The sequence below is a fragment of the Nyctereutes procyonoides genome, unplaced genomic scaffold, assembly GCF_905146905.1.
Source record: "Nyctereutes procyonoides isolate TBG_1078 unplaced genomic scaffold, NYPRO_anot_genome, whole genome shotgun sequence".
Taxonomy (NCBI): domain Eukaryota; kingdom Metazoa; phylum Chordata; class Mammalia; order Carnivora; family Canidae; genus Nyctereutes; species Nyctereutes procyonoides.
The window spans coordinates 14,857,832-14,875,642 of record NW_026575144.1 but is presented as its reverse complement, the minus strand read 5'-3'; the positions used below and the strand labels follow the sequence as shown (position 1 = coordinate 14,875,642).

General features: G+C 40.0%; 1 protein-coding gene across 5 annotated transcripts in view; it reads right to left on the bottom strand.

Moving 5' to 3' along the window:
- The window catches only part of TBCE (tubulin folding cofactor E), a 78,770-nt gene that overhangs the window by 21,241 nt on the left and 39,718 nt on the right, over positions 1-17,811 (bottom strand). For all 5 annotated transcript variants that reach the window (XM_055308809.1, XM_055308808.1, XM_055308807.1 and 2 more), the window contains one exon: positions 12,972-13,056. In XM_055308809.1, the coding sequence (XP_055164784.1) occupies positions 12,972-13,056 (85 nt within the window). The remainder of the gene's footprint in view (positions 1-12,971; positions 13,057-17,811) is intronic.

Genomic DNA, 17,811 nt, shown 5'->3' with positions numbered 1-17,811 from the left:
TTCAACTGAGTTGTTCTTGTTTCTCATGGTGTCACGTGGAGTGATCCAGGTGACTATAGTCAGCTGGGAGTTGGCTGAGGTTCGAACAATCCGAGATGGTTCCGCTTGAATTATTGGCACTTGGGCTAGGGTGGCTGGGAGCTGACTGGGCCAATGGCTTCTGTAAGAGCAGAAACTGCACCACCTCTTAAAGCCTGTCCCAGGGTGGACACACCACTTCTGCCACTTGCCAAATCTTAGGTACAAGCCAGTCTAGATTCAAGCAAAGGGGAAATAACCTCCGCCTCTTGATGGGAGAAGTCACAAGCTCGAATAAGAATGGGAAGAATTATTGACAGCCATCTTTGATGAGAATCTAATATGCTTATCCCTCCAGCCCAACAAAGCTGTCACGTTAAGTGAGGCTGGATGTGTCTATCTAACCATCTGGATTAGCAGTCAGTTTGGGGGAAGGCCAAGGACACCTGCTCCCACAGGCTATCAGCTCAAAGAATGTAAGGTGGCCCAGCCTGGGTGAAATAAAGAGCAAGATCTTAACTGTTTGAGGAGACTCCACCCTGTTTTCCACAGCGGCTGCACCAGTTTGCATTCCCACCAACAGTGTACAAGGGTTCCTTTTTCTCCACATCCTCACCAACACCTGTTGTTTCTTCTGTTTATGAGTTTAGTCATTCTGACAGGTGTGAGGGGATATCTCATTGTAGTTTTGATTTGCATTTTCCCCATGATGAGTGATGTTGAGTATCTTTCCATGTGTCTGTTGGCGATCTGGATGTCTTCTTTGGAAAACAGTTTATTCTTCTGCCCATTTTTAAAAAGATTTATTTGAGACAGAAGGAAAGCAGGGAGAGAGCGGCAGAGGGAGAGGGAAGGAGACTCCACACTGAGCTCAATCCCACAGCCCTGAGATCGTGACCTGAACCAAAATTAAGAGTTGGATGCTTAGGGGATCCCTGGGTGGCTCAGTGGTTTAGAGCCTGCCTTAGACTCAGGGTGTGATCCTGGAGTCTCGGGATCGAGTCCCACATCAGGCTCCCTGCATGGAGCCTGCTTCTCCCTCTGCCTGTGTCTCTGACTTTCTCTGTGTCTCTTGTGAATCAATAAATAAAATCTTAAAAAAAAAAAAGAGTTGGATGCTTAACCAACTGAGCCGCCCAAGGCACCCCATCTTCTGTTCATTATTTAATTGGATTATTTGATTTCTAGCTGTTGAGGGTTTTTTTTTAAAGATTGATTGATTGATTGATTAGTGAGAGACAGAGAGAGAGAGAAAGAGAGAGAGAGAGGCAGAGACACAGGCAGAGGGAGAAGCAGGCTCCACGCAGGAAGCCTGATGTGGGACTCAATCCTGGGTCTCCAGGATCATGCCCTGGGCCAAAGGCAGCGCTAAACCGCTGAGCCACCCGGGCTGCCCAGCTGTTGTGTTTTATACATTCTATATTTTGGATACTACCCCTTTATCAGATACATCATTTTCAAATATCTTCTCCCATTCAGTAAGCTGCCTTTTAGTTGTGATTGTTCCCTTCATTGTGCAGAAGCTTTTTATTTTGATGAAGTCCCAGTAGTTTGTTTCCCTTGCCTCAGGAGACATCTCTATTAAGAAGTTGGTATGGCCAAGATCAAAGGGGATGCTGCCTGTGTTCTCTTCTAGGATTTGTATGGTTTCCTATCTTACATTTAGGTCTTTCATCCATTTTGAGTTTATTTTTGTGTATGCTATAAGAAAGTGGTCCAGTTTCATTCTTTTGCATGTTGCTCTCCCGTTTTCCCAAAACTATTTGTGGAAAAGACTTTTTTTTTCCATTGGATATTCTTTCTGCTTTGTTAAAGATTGACCATATAGTTGTGGGTTCATTTCTGGGTTCTCTATTTTGCTTCATTGACCTATGTATCTATTTTTGTGCCAATATCATACTGTTTTGATCACTACAGCTGTATAACATAACTTGAAGTTTGGAACTATGATGTCACCAGCTTAGCTTTTTTTTTTTTAAACATTTATTTATTCATGAGACACACACACACACACACACAGAGAGAGAGAGAGAGAGAGAGAGAGAGAGAGGCAGAGACACAGGCAGAGGGAGAAGCAGGCTCTATGCCAGAAGCCCAATGTGGGACTCGATCCTGGGTCTCCAGGACCAGGCCCTGGGCTGAAGGCAGACGCTAAACCACTCAGGGATCCCCAGCTTGTCTTTTTCAAGGTTGCTTTGGCTACTCGAGGTCTTTTGTGGTCCTATACAAATTTTAGGATTATTTGTCCTAGCTCTGTAAAAAATATAGTTGGCATTTTGATAGGGATTGTATTAAATGTGTAGATGGCTTTGGGGAGTAGACACATTTTAAAAATATTTGTTCTTCCAATCCATTAGCATAGAATGCCTTGCATTTCTTTTGGTCATCTTTAGTTTTTTTCATCAGTGTTTCATAGTTTTCAGTGTACAGGTCTTTCATCTCTGGCCAGGTTTATTCCCAGATTATTTTGGTTTGGGTGCAATAGTAAATAGGATCGATTCCTTAATTTCTCCTTCTGCTGTTTCATTATTAGTGTATAGAACATAACATATTTTTTTTAATATTTTGAGAGCAAGAGAGAGAGAGAGAGAGAGAGAGAGAGAGATTCATGTGCACAAATGGGGAAGGGAGAGAATCCCCATAAGACTCCCCACTGAGCACAGAGCCCAATACAGGGCTCAATCCCATGATCCATGCAATCACAACCTAAACTGAAACCCAGAGTTAGATGCTCAACCAACTGAGCCACCCAGGTGCCTTAGAATTGCAACAGATTTCCGTACGTCGATTTTGTATCCTGTGGCTTTTCTAAATTAGTGCATCAGTTCTAGCAATTTTATGGTGGATTCTTTTGAGTTTTTTTATATCGAGTATCATGTCATCTGCAAATGGTCAATGTTTTACTTCTTCCTTGACAATCTGGATGCCTTTTATTTCTTTTTGTTGTGTGATTGCTGTGGGGGTGTGTGTGAAACAGGTGATGGGGATTAAGGAGGGCACTTGTGATGAGCACCGGGTGCTGTATGAAAGTGCTGAATCACTATATTATACATCTGAAACTAATATTGTATGTTAACTGGAATTTAAAAACTTTTAAAAAGTCAACTTTTTAAATAAGCATATATTCAATATAATACATATTATGTGTTCAATCGAATCATATTCAATACCTAATAACCATATTCAGTATTTTAAAAAAGACAAGATCTCAGCACTCTACCATGGAGTTTGCCATCTGGATTCACGTAGAACAAATCTACATAGAAAATACAGCCAAATCTTCTTTTTCCCCTTTTTAAATTAACATATAGTGTATTATTAGTTTCGGAAGTAGAATTCAGTGATTCCTCAATCTTATATAATATCCAGTCCTCATTACATTATGTGTCCTCCTTAATGCTCATCACCCAGTTACCCAATCCTCCCATCCCCTGCCCCTACACCAACCCTCAGTTTGTTTCCTACAGTAAGAGACTCTTATGGTTTGTCTCCCTCTCTGATTTAGTCTTGTTTTTTTTCCTCTCTTCCTCTATGACCCTGTTTTGTTTCTTAAATTGCACATGAGTGAGGTCATATAACTGTCTTTCTTTGATTGACTTATTTCGCTTAGCATAATACCTTCTAGTTCTATCCACATTGTTGCAAATCAACAGATTTCTTTCTTTTTTTTTTTTTTTTTTGGATGGCTGAGTAGTATTTCATTGCATATATAAACCACACCTTCTTTATCCATTTATCTGTCGATGGACATCTGGGCTCTTTCCATAGTTTGGCTATTGTGGACACTGCTGCTATAAACACTGGGGTGCAGGGGCCCCTTTGGATCACTACATTTGTATCTTTGGGGTAAATATCTAGTGCAATGCTGGGTGGTAGGGTAGCTCTATTTTCAACTTTTTGAGGAACCTCCTGTTTTCCAGAATGGCTGTACCAGCTTGTGTTCCCACCAACAGGGTAAGAGGGTTCCCCTTTCTCCTTATCCTCACCAACATCTGTTGTTTCCTGACTTGTTAATTTTAGCCATTCTGACTGGTGTGAAGTGGTATCTTATTGTGGTTTTAATTTCTATTTCCCTGATGCTGAATGATGTTGAGCACTTTTTTTCATGTGTCTGTTTGGCCATTTGTATGTAGAGAAAGCCAAATTTTAACTGCTTCAAATCACAAATCAAGAAATCAGGATGGGGGGCAGCCTGGGTGGCTCAGTGGTTTAGCGCCGCCTTCAGCCCAGGGCATGATCCTGGAGTCCTGGGATCAAGTCCCACGTCAGGCTCCCTGCATGGAGACTGCTTCTTCTCCCTCTGCCTGTGTCTCTGCCTCTCTCTCTCTCTGTGTCTCTCATGAATAAATAAATAAAATCTTAAAAAAAAAAAAGAAATCGGGAGGGGCAAAACAGAAAGTTATTATAAAAGATTAAAGGTTATTACAAAAAAAAGCAAAAACTTTAAGAAATATGGTATCATTAGTGAACTTTTGATCTTTAATATATTTTACTTGTGTATAAAAGTTTAAACACCAATGCTTTGAATGTTCCATAAGAGCAGCATCTACTCAGAAAGTAATATTGCACAACTTGACATTTTTGAGAGCCTAGTAGGTGTCAAGAATGATACAAGGTGCTTTCGTATTACAGAATAGGATTATCTAGGACTCTTGGGTTTACTGGCAAGCTGTGCTTCCACGGAGGCAGAAACGGGCCCTCAACAAGGGCAGTTCACGCTTCAGAGGTAGGAACTGACAACGTGCACCAGGCCAGATTTCAGAACCCTACAGAATGACTGCCATGTGCACTTCTCCTTCGTTTTTTTTTTTTTTTAATTTTTTAATTTTTATTTTTTAAAAGATTTTATTTATTTATTCATGAGAGACATACAGAGAGAGAGAGGCAGAGACACAGGCAGAGGGAGAAGCAGGCTCCATGCAGGGAGCCCGATGTGGGACTCGATCCTGGGTCTCTAGGATCACGCCCTGGGCTGACAGTAAACTACTGTCGGCGGCAGTAAACTACTGAGCCACCCCGGCTGACTCCCTTCTCTTTTTTGAACCAGAATGTCTACCATGGTTATTCCGTCCCTCTCATCCCTGTATGTTGGCTATAAGGAGGGCCAATAACTTTTTACTTCACAGATCTCAGATCAAGGACCCCTCCTGAGCCCCTCCTGCACCAGAAAATGTATCCAAGAAGCCTCAATGATACCTAGAACTAATTTAGATGGCAACATCCTGGACTTGGAGCCAGTGCCAAAAGGGATAAGATGTTTGGAGGTGAAAGGAGCGAATTTTGCATGGGGAAGAGATGTGAACAATCATGAAAGCTGCTGAACTACTTCCACAGATGACTCCCAGCCCACATGCCCTTTGGAAATGTGATTTTGCCACTTGTCTCATCAACAGGTAAAACCTAATTCCCCTCCTCTTGAACCTAGACTCACCTAGTGACCTGCTTTTACCAACAGAGTGAAGCCTGGGCATTGAGAGGCCTTATAGTCCCCATTTCCACCCTCTCGGAAAACAGACACTATATAAAGAACCTCATGCTAGACTATGGTGAAGGGCCATGGGAAGAGACGCTGACCCAGTTAGAGGAGTTTGAGTCCCACATCGAGTGTAGAGATTACTTAAATACATAAACTTAGGGGCAGCTGGTGGCTCAGTGGTTTAGCGCCTGCCTTTGGTCAGGTCGTGATCCCAGTCCGGGGATTGAGTCCCACATCGGGCTCCCTACGAGGAGCCTGCTTCTCCCACTGTCTATGTATCTGCCCCTCTCTGTGTCTCTCATGAATAAATAAATAAAATCTTTAAAAAATAAAAAATAAAAACAATGAGACACCAGTCAGAAGAGCTACCATCCAAAACACAATAGATAAGTGTTGGCAAGGATGTGAGGGAAAACGGAATGGTTATGCACTGTTAGCTGGAATGTAAATTGGTGCAGCTACTATGGGAAACAGTATGGAGGGTCCTTAAAAAAATAAAAATAGAAATAGCATACAATCCAGCAACTGCACTGATGGGTATTTACCCAAAGAAAACAAACACACTAATTAAAAAACGTATATGCATCCCTATGCTTATTGTAGCATTATTTAAAATACCCAAGATACAGATGCAACCTAAGTGTGCATCCACAGGTGAATGGATGAAGATGAGGTATAGACATACAAATATAAAACGGAAAATTTACTCAGTCATTAAAACAGAATGAAATCGGGGATCCCTGGGTGGCTCAGCGGTTTAGCGCCTGCCTTCGGCCCAGGGCATAATCCTGGAGTCCCGGGATCGAGTCCCACATCAGGCTCCTTGTATGGAGCCTGCTTCTCCCTCTGCCTGTGTCTCTGCTTCTCTCTCTGTGTGTCTCTCATGAATAAATAAATAAAATCTTAAAAAAAAAAATGAAATCTTACCATTCACAACAACAGGAATACACATGTTCACAAAAACTATATCCTAGAGGGTATTATGCTAAACGAAGTATGTCAGACAGAGAAAAATATCAGATGATTTCACTTATATGAAGAATCTAAAAAACAAATGAATACACAAGCAAACAAAAACAGAAACAGACTCCTAAATTCAGAGAACTGGTGGTTAGCAGAGTGGGGAGGTAGGTGGGTATAAGCATAACAGGTGAAGGGGATTAAGAGATACAAACTTCCAGTTAAAAATAGGCCATGGAGGGGCAGCCCGGGTAGCTCAGTGGTTTAGCGCCTGCCTTCAGCCCAGGCCTGATCCTGGAGACCTGGGATGGAGTCCCACGTCGGGCTCCCTGCATGGAGCCTGCTTCTCCCTCTGCCTGTGTCTCTGCCTCTCTCTCTCATGAATAAATAAATAAAACCTTAAAAAAAAATAAGCCATGGGTGTGCAGTGGCACCTAGGTGGCTCAGTCAGTTAGGTGGCAATTCTTGATTTCAGCTCAGGTCATGATCTTGGGGTCCTGGGACTGAGCCCCACGTTGGGCTCCTCATTCAGCAGGGAGTCTGCTTTAGGATTTTTTCTCCCTTTGTTCCCACCAAATAAATAAATCTTTTTTAAAAAAGGGTTTTGGGGATGAAAACTACAGTACAGGGAATATAGTCAACACTACTGTCATAACACTGTATGCTGACAGATGGGAACTACATTTATTGTGCTGAGCATTGTACAATGCATAGAATTGTCAAATCACAATGTTGTACACGTGAAACTAACATAGCATTCTGTCAACTACACATTGACAAAAAATAAAAAGTATGAGCATATAAGTTTAAAAACTAGCACAGTTCTAAGAAATGAGAAAACAATGCAAAACCAATGCCATGGTTTTCACTTTTTGTTCGAAATTTACACTTTTTAAACAGTGGTAATGAACCATACAAGAAAAGACCTTTATTACTTTTAGTTTGACTGTAGGCAGATCAAAGGAGTTAGAATGGTATGCAGCAGGTAGCTGTAAAGTAGATGCTGTGCCGTTTACAGATCAAAGGATAACATCAAAGATCAGCCTCGTTGGGAACATTCCTGAAGGGTTTCTCAGAAAACAAAATAGCCCAGCAAATAATGAAAAATGCAAGTGAATGAGTGCCCACTAATAACAATAAATCTCCAAAAATAAACTAGTAATTTCTATAGATTCCACTGAGATTCTAGATTAATATCGAGATGTTGCATCCAAACACTGAAATTCTGAACCCTGTCCAGAAAGACAAAAATGGGGGAAGGGATGGAGTGGAAGGAGAGTCCAAACATTTTTCTCTTGTAAGCATTCAGCTTGCTCCAGTTCTGTCCTCCTTCTGCCAACCAATTACAGATATGGTTAATGAAATCAATAACCTGACCATGGCCCTTGGAGGAATGGAGGACTGTCATGAAGTTCTGTCATAGAGATTCAATCTGCACTATTATCTCCCCAACAGATTTGTCAGATAAAATTGATAATGCCCTATACATGTCCCACACTTATACTAAAAAATGATTGGCTGTTGGTCTAAAATTCAGATTTAACTGGGCATTTTGTATTTTTATTTCCTAAATCTAGCAGTATTACTCAAAGCTAAAGGGTCCTCAACAGACCCAAAACTCCCCATAGTAAGCATTTTTCTTACTGGGGCTTTAGATGCTACATCCTGGGAAAGGGTGGGTCTCTGGGGAGATTCCAGTAAATCTTGTTGATCTTCATACCTTATGTTGCCACAGACATGTTTAGAGACTTTTAGGCAAGCCTGCATAACTAACTTCAATATCACTCGATGATGTACATTGCTTATGTGAGAAATGACCTGGTAAACTATTTTCCCAAAGGAAAAACAGCTCTTTTTTTTTTTTTTTTTTGCAGACTGACCCTGAGTGATGCAATTTTTATTTTGCCCTGATTTATGGGAGTCTTCCAAGAATAAAATACTTCTCTTTTTCATCTTTTGCAGAAATGTGCCCTGTCTGCAAACTAACAGTACATTTAGTGACTTTAAAAAAAAAATTCTTATAACACTTTACACCATAACAGGAAAAAAATTTATATTAACCCATTAATGCTCATTCAAGAACTTCAAAATACTTTACAACAATCTTATGACACACACAAAATGAGCAAATCAATATTCTATTTTGTAAGTTATCCAGTATGATACACACAGTCTACAGTGAGTTTCCTCCAATGTCAAGCATTAGATTCCATTGCCTGATCTGAAGAAAAGTCATTTTAAAAAATTTTTGTATATATGTATTCATTCATTCCTTTATTTTAAGTAGGCTCCATACCAAGCATGGAGCCCAACACAGCTTGAACTCACAACCCTAGGATCAAGACCTGAGCAGAGGGGCACCTGGGTGGCTCAGTGGTTGATGTCTGTCTTTGGCTCAGGTTGTGATCCCAGGGTCCTGGGATTGAGTCGCTCATCAAGCTCCCCACAAGAAGCCTGCTTCTCCCTCTGCCTATGTCTCTGCCTCTCTCTGTGTCTCCCATGAATAAATGAATAAAATCTAAAAAAAAAAAAAAAAAAAGACCTGAGCAGAGATCAACAGTTGGATGCTTAGTTGACTGGGCCACCAAGGCACCCATTTAAAGATATTTATTTTTAAGTACTCTCTACACCTATGGGACTCAAACTTACAACTCCAAGATCAAGAGTCACATTCCCTACCAACTGAGCCAGCCAGGCACCTCAAAGAGTCACATATTAAGATTTGCTTAAAAAGGGGGGGGGAGGGGCAGCCCAGGTGGCTCAGCGGTTTAGCACTGCCTTCAGCCTAGGGTATGATCCTGGAGACCCGGGATCGAGTCCCACGTCGGGCTCCCTGCATGGAGCCTGCTTCTCCCTCTGCCTGTGTCTCTGCCCCCCCCCCCCCGACCCCATGTGTGTCTCTCATGAATAAATAAATAAATAAATCTTTAAAAAAGAAGGGGGGGGGGAGTATGCCTGGGTGGCTCAGTTAAGCATCTGCCTGAGGTTCAGGTCATGACCTGAGGGTCCTGGAATCGAGCCCCGTGTCAGGCCCCTGTTCAGCGGGAGTCTGCTTTTCACTCTCCTCCTGCTCCCCAATCCCCACCCTCTAACCTGCTCATGTGTGTGCACATATCCGCTCACTCTCTCTTTCAAATAAATAAAATAAAATCTTAAAAAAGATTTCTTGCTCACCAGAAAAATAAGATAACTGCTTGGAAAGAGAACATTTTATTTTTTTTTAAGATTCATTTATTTATTCATGAAAGACACAGAGTGAGAGAGAGAAGCAGAGACACAGGCAGAGGGAGAAGCAGGCTCCATGCAGTGAGCCCGATGTGGGACTTGATCCCGGATCCCGGGGTCACGACCTGAACTGAAGACAGGCGCCCAACTGCTGAGCCACCCAGGCATCCCAGAAAGAGAACATTTTATTTTATTTATTTTTTAATTTTTATTTATTTATGATAGTCACACAGAGAGAGAGAGAGAGGCAGAGACACAGGCAGAGGGAGAAGCAGGCTCCATGCACCGGAAGCCTGACGTGGGATTTGATCCCGGGTCTCCAGGTTCGCGCCCTGGGCCAAAGGCAGGGGCCAAACCGCTGCACCACCCAGGGATCCTGAAGAGAACATTTTAAATAAAACCTGAGCAATGGAATACTGACCCACACACTTTTATTTAGAGTATACTCTCCAGTTTAGGTTAAAAGAAAGAAAAACTGGAAATCACTCTGCTATCTAGGGACAGCTGCAAAAAACTTCAAGGTTAATTGCCTTAACTAAACCTCTCCACTCCCCAAAAACCCAGGGATAGAAAACAGAAGCATCTGGAAGAGCACTGATGAGTGGTTCAGAGTCATAAATTCCGGGATAAACATATAAACTACTATTAATTGACAGGGACAAAAATATTAATTATAGGTAATGGCTCAGGAGATTGCCATACTTATCCCAAGTTACATAAGAGATGGGATTGAGACTTAAGGCTGACATGAAATGATCAAAACCCATGTTTAGAGGTAGCCTTAGGAGGTGATCAGCTGTCCTCTTCTGATAGGGTCACATCAACTACTTGGGCAGTGGGGGCGGGGGGAACTTACCTTATTTTTAGAGGCCTGTAACAAAGAGGAATCCCTAGCCAGAATTTCAGCTCAATTAAAATGCTCTACTCATAAGCCATTACCATATTTGGTCATCAGTGAAAAGTAATAATTCCCCTCATAACTACCTCAAAGAGTTAGAATAAGGACAAATGTTATAAAATAGAGCAACACTGTAAGCTAACTGTACACATGTTTATCCCGTGGGTTAAAGCACACCCCATACTGTTCTGGTAGACCCTTGCAAATGTTAGTCTACTCTGAACTGGAGTCTGATGAGATCAAGGTGAGCTGGTGAGTTGGATTGGTTGAGGTAAAATACTCTGAGTACACATGCCATAAGCCAGACCTTGTAAACTACATTGTCTCTTCTAAAGGTCTGTCCTGGAGAGACAGGACCTAACCCTGAACAGCACAGTATCAGTCATCCTACCAACTGGATACTGGAGAGACTCAAGTGAGCTCACCAAACATCCACCTAATATATTCTGACATCTTGCTTAAAATAGAAAGGACAGCAGACTAACTTTTATAAGATTTATATGCCAAAACACTTAACTACCTTGTTATATATGTAACACCATCAGCCATCTGATACTAATACAAGCTTCTGAAGAAAAGAGGATCCTAGTCCTATTCTAATACGATGACTTTTGACTCATTTTTCTTAAACAGGTACACCATAATTTCACTATTTACCTCTTTCACAAGTATATGATGAGAAAATTTATGATCTGGCAACTTAAAATTGCTTTGGCTTCATGAAAATAACACTTAAACATAAAGAAAACATTTATGGTGGTAAAATTATCTCATTAGGACTTTTCAAGTAAAATTTGAAAAAAGGCTCCAGTGAATTTCTTGACAGGGAAGAAGTGTATATGACATATTAAGAAGAGACCTGAATTAACTTAATAACAAATACAGGTAATGTAATCTGGTTTGTCTGATGTCGAGATTCCAAGATACTGATATAATCTCTATTAGTCATGTTCTAATAATACCAATATAAGCACTAACAACTATAAAGGTCATTTTTTACAGTGGTTTTCCACCACATCAAACCCAAAATGCTCCCTTCTGTACTGCCCCATAAATATCCTGAAATGGAATTCATAGTTAACATTACCTGCCCATATAGGGCTTAAAATCAACAAAAGATTCAATTTGATGAAATGAAGAAAAAGTAGTTTATAACAAGAGAATACATATTTCAGTCTGTAAGTGTTCATGCATGACTACACTGGAAGACGGAATAGCATTTCCTTATTTCGTTGCACGGGTAAGAATCCAAACAACTGAATCCCTGATCCCTGAACTAAGGTCTCTCATCAGCAAGCACTTCAGGGGAAATCTATCTAGAGCTCATTAAGGTTGATGCAATCAGAGATGATGCGGACAAGCTTCTAGAAAAGGGAACTGTGTTGGGTAGGCTCTTTAGGAAAAGTTCCTTCACTGGAAGGTTTATGAGGTCATGCATGGTTCAGGTGAGTGAGGGATCAACAGGTCCCGATAAGAAGTTTCTATTTCCACACTTCCCTAAATACATCTTCCATGAACTCTTGACACTTTTGAGGTGGCCTCATTCAACGTCTGCCTTCTACCATCACAACTGGCCTCTACCAACATGTTAATTCTTCTTCTATCCTGATTCTCTAAAATTACAGAATGGTAGGCTGGGAAATATATTCTGCTATTATCTAATTTGATCCCTCATTTTAGAGGTTAGTAAATTTAGTCTGGTTCAGGGTAATAAGGATTGTTAAGAGCTGTGTTAGAAGCCTCTTGACTTCCAGGCCAGGACTGCATTCACTGTACCACACTTAAGGAAAAATAACTTTGATGTTAAAAGATCTTTTTGAGAAACTGAAACCTATAAGAAAACAAACAACAAAAATTTAAAAGGCAGATTCTGTCTGAAAGTACCCAACCACCCTTCTCAAAGCTTCAGGTGGTTTCTCTGAAATCAAGCAGTTAAAAATATTAGTAGATATGCAATATAAAGTGTAACTCTTTCCATGTTAAGAGTTTTTTTTAATGGTGACCTAGGATTCCACTATTTGAATGTTCTGTATTTTGTTTAATCTGCTTCTTATTGGGTATGTAGGCTATTTCTCTTTTTTATTATTCACCTAGTGGATTGCATATTGTTAATGAATCAATCAGAAAGGTTTCCATTTACCCAATTTAAAAAAATCTGTCAAAAAACAAAATGCAAAGAAGGAAAAAGCAATAAACTTTACTTGTGAAGAGCCAGAATTTTAAAAACTAAGGAAAAAAACTCTGCAAATAGAATTGGTTGGGTTTTTTTTTGTAATACATCAAATTCCACATTATAACTATGCCCAAAGCCAAACATTTCTTCATCCCCATCCCCCTTTATTCGACTATTAAAAATTATCCCAATAACCATGCAAATTCATAATGAGAACTTACCTGCATTTAAAATACACAGTCCCGTCGTGGCTTCCATCATGCTTTCCTCTCTCAGGATTATCCCATTCTACTCCTAACCAGAGTCCTAGCAGAATAAGAAAAACCAAATGGGGGTGGGGTGGGAGACAGAAAAAAGAAAAACCAAATGAGGATTAAGTGATGACAGAAATAATTAATGTTCCTTTTTTCTGCAAGCAAATACAGTAGGCAATGGAAACTCTATCACACAGACACCACTGGGGGAGAAAAAGATCTTTTGAAAAGGGGCAAGTTAACATTGGACTCAAGACTGCACTGAGCAAATATGATAACACATTTGGTTCAAAAGCCAATGAAAACTACAACTGTAGGAAACAATAGCTAAAACTTACTGAGCACTTACTAAATGCCAGAAACTTTTCTTCACATTAATTCATGTTATCCTCACAAGAGACATTTCATTTTTGCAAAGCAGATATTGTTACCTTCTTTTTACCAATTCCCAAATACAAGTTTTTAGATTCCTAGTCTACTAAACTGCTTTGCATAAAATAAAAATCTATATGTAAATAGCATCCTTATTCAACATAGGTAAAATAACTTGCTGAAAGTCACACAACTTCAAACCCAGGTCATTCTAACTCCAGAAGCTAAGGCTTATCCATCACACTTCACTGTCTATGACTCATACCTCATATTTGGTATGCCACCTCACAGTCTCCAGAGCGTTTTCTTTCTTTTTCTTTAAATATTTTATTTATTTATTTATTTGACGGGGAGAAGGAGGGAGGGAGGGGGGGAGTTGGGGGGGAGAAACTGAGCGAGAGAGAACACAGCAGGGGAGGAGCTGAGGGAGAGGCAGGCTCCCCACTGAGCAGGAAGCCTGACACAGGGCTCCATCCCAGGACCCTAGGATCATGACCTGAGCCAAAAGCAGAGGCTTAACTGACTGTACCACCCAGGTGCTCCCAGAGCATTTCCTTTTACCTTCCCTCCTTCCTTCTACTATGTATACAGCACCGTGTTAGGTGCAAAAGAAAGGTGGAAAGTTTCACTTCTGGATCAGCACTCCTGGTGAAAACCAGCATAGTTAGATAAACTACTTCTGAAAATCATTTGACATCAATTATGATGGCAAAAGTTAAAAACAAAAAAACAAGTGCTGGTGAGGGTGTGGAAAAAATAAGAACCCTTGTGCATTGCTGATGGCAATGTAAAATGCTGCAGCCATTATGGGAAACAATAGAATACTTCCTCAAAAAGCTAAACAAAGAATTACTGTATGATCTAGCAATTCCACTTCTGGGCATATGCCTAAAAGGACTGAAAGCAGGGACTCAGACATGTATATATCTATATTCACAGCAGCATTATACACAATAGCCAAAAGGTGGAAGGAACCCAAGTGTCCATTAATGATGAATGGACACACAAAATGTGTTATATCCATACAACAGAATATTATTCAGCCTTGAAAACGAATGAAATTCTCAGATATGCTACAGCATGGTTGAGCTCTGAAGATACTATGCTAAAATGACATGGGCCAGACACAAAAAGACAATATAGGATTCTACATATATAAGACACTTAGAGCAGTCAAATTTAGAGAGACCAAAAGTAAAACGGAGGTTGTCGGGGGCTAAGGGGAGAAGAGAATGGGGAATCATTATTTAATGGGTACAGAGTTCTAGTTACATAAAATAAAGGGTTCCAGATACACGGTGGTTAGGGCTGCATGACAATGTTAATGTGCTTAATACCATTGAACTATATACTTAAAAATGGTTAAAATGGTCAATTTAGTTATGTCTATTTACTACAATTTTTAAAATATGTGTACATCCTAGAGAGCTACCAAGGTAGTGAAGAATTACATGGCCAACATGTAGGAAAAGAGGGAAACCCAAAGAGTTGAGCTAATAAGCATTTAGAGCAATCTTTTCCCCTTGAGGCAACTGATAATTTTGATATAAGAAGCTAAAAAGCTGAAGAGAGCTTTGGACAGATTTCAGGGGCTAAGAAATCAATACAGAAAATCACAGCCCCCCAGAGAAGGTGAAAATTGCTGAGAAACTCTCTAGGATTTGTATGGGGCTCAAAATGTCTTCATTCTGAGAGTAAGGAGGAATTAGCACTAAATAAACTAGCCCTTGTAGGGATTCAAGGCCAACTTCAAGTAATCTCATTCTCAGATAAGTTTAAAGTGATCTGGGATTGCTACTCACCCTATCTGCCAGAATAAATTTCGGTCTGCTCTGGAGAAAAATAACACTATTGCAAAGCTCAAATTATAATTTTTCATCATCACATCTGGCACTCTAACAAAAATATCCAAATATGGAAAAAGACAAAGACTCTGTGACTGAGAACCAAGGAAAACAACAGCCAACATGCTCATCAGGCATCTGCATAATGGAGTGTTAACTAGTTTAATATTTTCAGGAAAATAAAAGATGAGCTTGTAATTTCAGCAAGAAATTTTATTTTATTTTATTATTTTTTAAACTATTTTATTTATTTATTCATGAGAAACACAGAGAGGAGAGAGAGAGGCAGAGGGAGAAGCAGGCTCCACGCAGGGAGCCCAACGTGGGACTCGATTCTGGGTCTCCAGGATCACACCCTGGGCTGAAGGCAGCACTAAACCGCTGAGCCACCCGGGCTGCCCTCAGCAAGAAATTTTAAAACTGTATTTTTGAACCCTAAATAAAAATTCTGGAACTCAAAAAACACAACTCAAATTATATTCCAATGATAAGAGTTTTAAAATATATTATATTGTGACTTATTTAAAAATAGGTCAGAAAAAAATTGAAAATGATGTACAGTGACGAAGGGGTGAAATACACAGAACAGAGTGAAGAGATACAGAGGGTACCCCGAAAAGCTCTACTTTATATGTAACTGGAGGCCCAAAAAGAGAGGAGAGATTGTGCAAGAAGCAACCTTTGAAGAAATAGTGCCTGATAATATTATAAAACTAAAGAAAGTCATCAAACCACAGTTTCAAAAACCTCAAAAAACACCAAACTAAAAATGCAAAGAAAACTACTCCAAACACATTAGGGTAAAACCGACATCTACCAAAGACAACAAGAAAAATCCTAATTCAGCTGAGGGTGGGGAAGAGGAAACAGATTACCTTCAAAGAAGAACAACCAGACCAACAGCTGACTTCTCCATTAAAACAGTAAAAGCCAGAAGATGAATGATATCTTCAAAATACTGAAAGAAAGTAACTAGGGTTCTGGAACACTGTAATTGGTGAAAATATCCCTCAAAAAGTGAAAGTGAGGGGATCCCTGGGTTGCTCAGTGGTTTGGCGCCTGCCTTTGGCCCGGGGCGTGATCCTGGAGTCCCGGGATCAGGTCCCAGGTTGGGCTTCCGGCATGGAGCCTGCTTCTCCCTCTGCCTGTGTCTCTGCCTCTCTCTCTCTCTGTCATGAATAAATAAAATCTTTTAAAAAAAAGTGAAAGTGAACAAGTGACCCTGAATAGCCAAAACAATTTTGATATACAAAATCAAAGGACTCACAGTGTCCAGTTTCAAACTTACTATAAAGCTACTGTAATCAAAACAGGCAAAAGGATAGATGACATCTAGACAAATGGAATAGAATTTAGAGACCAAAAGTGAACCCAAAAGCGGTCAATTGATTTTTTACAAAAATGCCCAATGGGGAAAGGACAGACTCTTCAAAAAAATGGTGCTAGGACAACTAGATATGCTCATGCAAAAAAAAAAAATGGATACCTTATATCATAGGACCCCTACCTCACAACCCAACATAGATCATTAACCTAAATATAGGAGCTAAATCATAAAACACTTAGAGAAAACTAGAGATAAATCTTCAGGACCATGGATTTGGCAATGGATTCTTGGATTATAATACCAAAAGCACAAGCAACAAAAGAAAAAATAAACTGGACTTCATAAAAATTAAACATTTATGTGCAAAGGACATTATCAAGAATGTGAAAAGACAACCTATAGAATGGGAGAAAATACTTACAAATCACTACTGTGATAAGTGCTTAATATCTAGAATATTAAAAACAACTAAAATTCAACAACAAAAAGACAACCCAACTGTAGTTCTGATTTGCATTTCCCTAGTGGTAAGTGATGCTGAACATCTTTTCATGTGTCTGTTGGCCACCTGCATGTCTCACACTTGTCAGAATGGCTAAAATCAGCAACACAAGAAACAACAGGTGTTGGTAAGGATGTGGAGAAAAAGGAACCCTCTTGCACTGTTGATGGGAATTCAAACTGGTGCAGCTACTAGGGAAAACAGTATGGAGGTTCCTCAAAATGTTAAAAATAGAACTACTGTAAGATCTAGCAATCACACTATTGGGCATTTACCCCGAAAATACGAAAACACTAATCCAAAGGGATACATGTATCATTATGTTTATGGCAACATTATTCTGAATAGCCAAAATATGGAGGCAGCCAAGTGTCCATCAATTGATGAATGGATAAAGAAGATGTAGCCTATATATACAATGGACTATTACTCAGCCATAAAAAAGAATGAAATAAAAAAAAAAGAATGAAATCTTGCCATTTGCAATGACATGGATTGGGCCAGAGAATATAATGCTAAGAAAAATAAGTCAGAGAAAGACAAATACTATATGATTTCACTCATGCGGAATTTAAGAAACAAAACAAATAAGCAAATGGGGAAAAAAAAGAGACAAATGAAGAAGCAGACGCTTAATTATAGAGAACTGATGGTCACCAGAGGGGAGATGGGTGGGGGATGGGTGAAATAGGTGATGGGGATTAAGGAGGGTACTTGTCATGATGAGCACAGAGTGATGTATGGAAATTTGAATCACTATAT